Genomic DNA, 1,927 nt, shown 5'->3' with positions numbered 1-1,927 from the left:
TAAAAAAAATCATAAATATATCTGGCTTTTTTTTTTTTGCACAGATTTTAAGTTACAAAATCCCATAACTCTAGTAAAATATATTACCCATAACTCTAGTAAAATATATTTCCCATAACTCTAGTAAAATATATTACCCATAACTCTAGTAAAATATATTACCCATAAATCTAGTAAAATATATTACCCATAAATCTAGTAAAATATATTACCCATAACTATAGTAAAATATATTACCCATAACTCTAGTAAAATATATTTCCCATAACTCTAGTAAAATATATTTCCCATAACTCTAGTAAAATATATTACCCATAAATCTAGTAAAATATATTACCCATAACTATAGTAAAATATATTACACATAGCTCTAGTAAAATATATTACCCATAACTCTAGTAAAATATATTACCCATAACTCTAGTAAAATATATTACCCATAACTCTAGTAAAATATATTACCCATAACTCTAGTAAAATATATTACCCATAAATCTAGTAAAATATATTTCCCATAACTCTAGTAAAATATATTACCCATAACTCTAGTAAAATATATTACACATAACTCTAGTAAAATATATTTCCCATAACTCTAGTAAAATATATTACCCATAAATCTAGTAAAATATATTACCCATAAATCTAGTAAAATATATTACCCATAACTCTAGTAAAATATATTACCCATAACTCTAGTAAAATATATTCTAGTAAAATATATTACCCATAACTCTAGTAAAATATATTACACATAACTCTAGTAAAATATATTACCCATAACTCTAGTAAAATATATTTCCCATAACTCTAGTAAAATATATTACCCATAACTCTAGTAAAATATATTACCCATAAATCTAGTAAAATATATTACCCATAACTATAGTAAAATATATTACCCATAACTCTAGTAAAATATATTACCCATAACTCTAGTAAAATATATTACCCATAAATCTAGTAAAATATATTACCCATAACTCTAGTAAAATATATTAAACTTACATGATTTATAAGTTTCTTTAATAGTTTTCAGTTGTTCATTTGATCTGGTACAAATAATTTCCACTAAAACTTGTTCATCTGTACCTAAACCCTGTTGAATATCAAATAACATCAATAAGATATTAGCACCAAACTTAACTTTCTATTGTATATTCAGTTTGAGCCCGGTAACTCAAACAAATGGTTGTCTTGGGTTCTAATCTCAATCGGCTTGTGAAAGTCACATGACCATGAATAAGTCATATTTCCTCATTATTCCTATTAACCCAGATGAAAATGGGTATTGCTCATCCGGAAAAGATCAATGCCAAGAGGTTTGGTCAAGGACCAACTTGTTGAAAAGATGTAAGTTCTTATTCTTGTAAACGAAATGGTTGTTTATTCCATTGAATATCCCCAATTCACAACTTTGGCAGCTAGAAAACCTCTTTTAAATCTGTTCATGCAAGTTAACCTACAGTGTGCACAAAGTAAAAGGATGAACAAACCAAATACTAACGATCCGTAACCGCAAAACGAAACCAGAAATCCAAAAACAACATAATGGCGAAACATTGGTTGCAGCTAACCAAAAGATGTAATATTACTACTTCCAAACGTATTTAACAAAAGCAGATCCTAACTCACCTTGATGGCTTTATTGAGTTTTTTAGCATCAAATTCAGCACTAGATAACAATAGATCTGTACAAATTGTTTTAAAATTACCACTCAATTCGCTTTTCAACTCACTGGCTAAATCCTGTCAAAAAAAATAAATACATTAGGTTTAAAGATTACAAGGCACTATATTACTGAGGACAGATTTTACCAGATACACTACATGATGAGAATGTGTATACATTATACAGACTAGTCACAATTTTATGGTATGTGACAATACTGAAAATTCAAAAACTCAATGGTAATTAACTCGTTTA

The 1,927-nt window shown here is 27.3% G+C and overlaps 1 protein-coding gene across 1 annotated transcript; it reads right to left on the bottom strand.

The window, feature by feature from the left end:
* Positions 1–985: 985 nt before the first annotated feature.
* Positions 986–1,689, bottom strand: LOTGIDRAFT_148126 (hypothetical protein; the record flags this gene model as incomplete). Its single annotated transcript, XM_009064328.1, has 2 exons — positions 986–1,099; positions 1,636–1,689. Coding segments are annotated over 2 exons (168 nt in total), but the record flags the coding sequence as incomplete, so codon positions are not given.
* Between the last annotated feature and the right edge of the window lie 238 nt (positions 1,690–1,927).

This window comes from Lottia gigantea (assembly GCF_000327385.1).
Source record: "Lottia gigantea unplaced genomic scaffold LOTGIsca_6149, whole genome shotgun sequence".
NCBI lineage: Eukaryota > Metazoa > Mollusca > Gastropoda > Lottiidae > Lottia > Lottia gigantea.
This window is presented reverse-complemented; position numbering and strand designations above follow the sequence as displayed.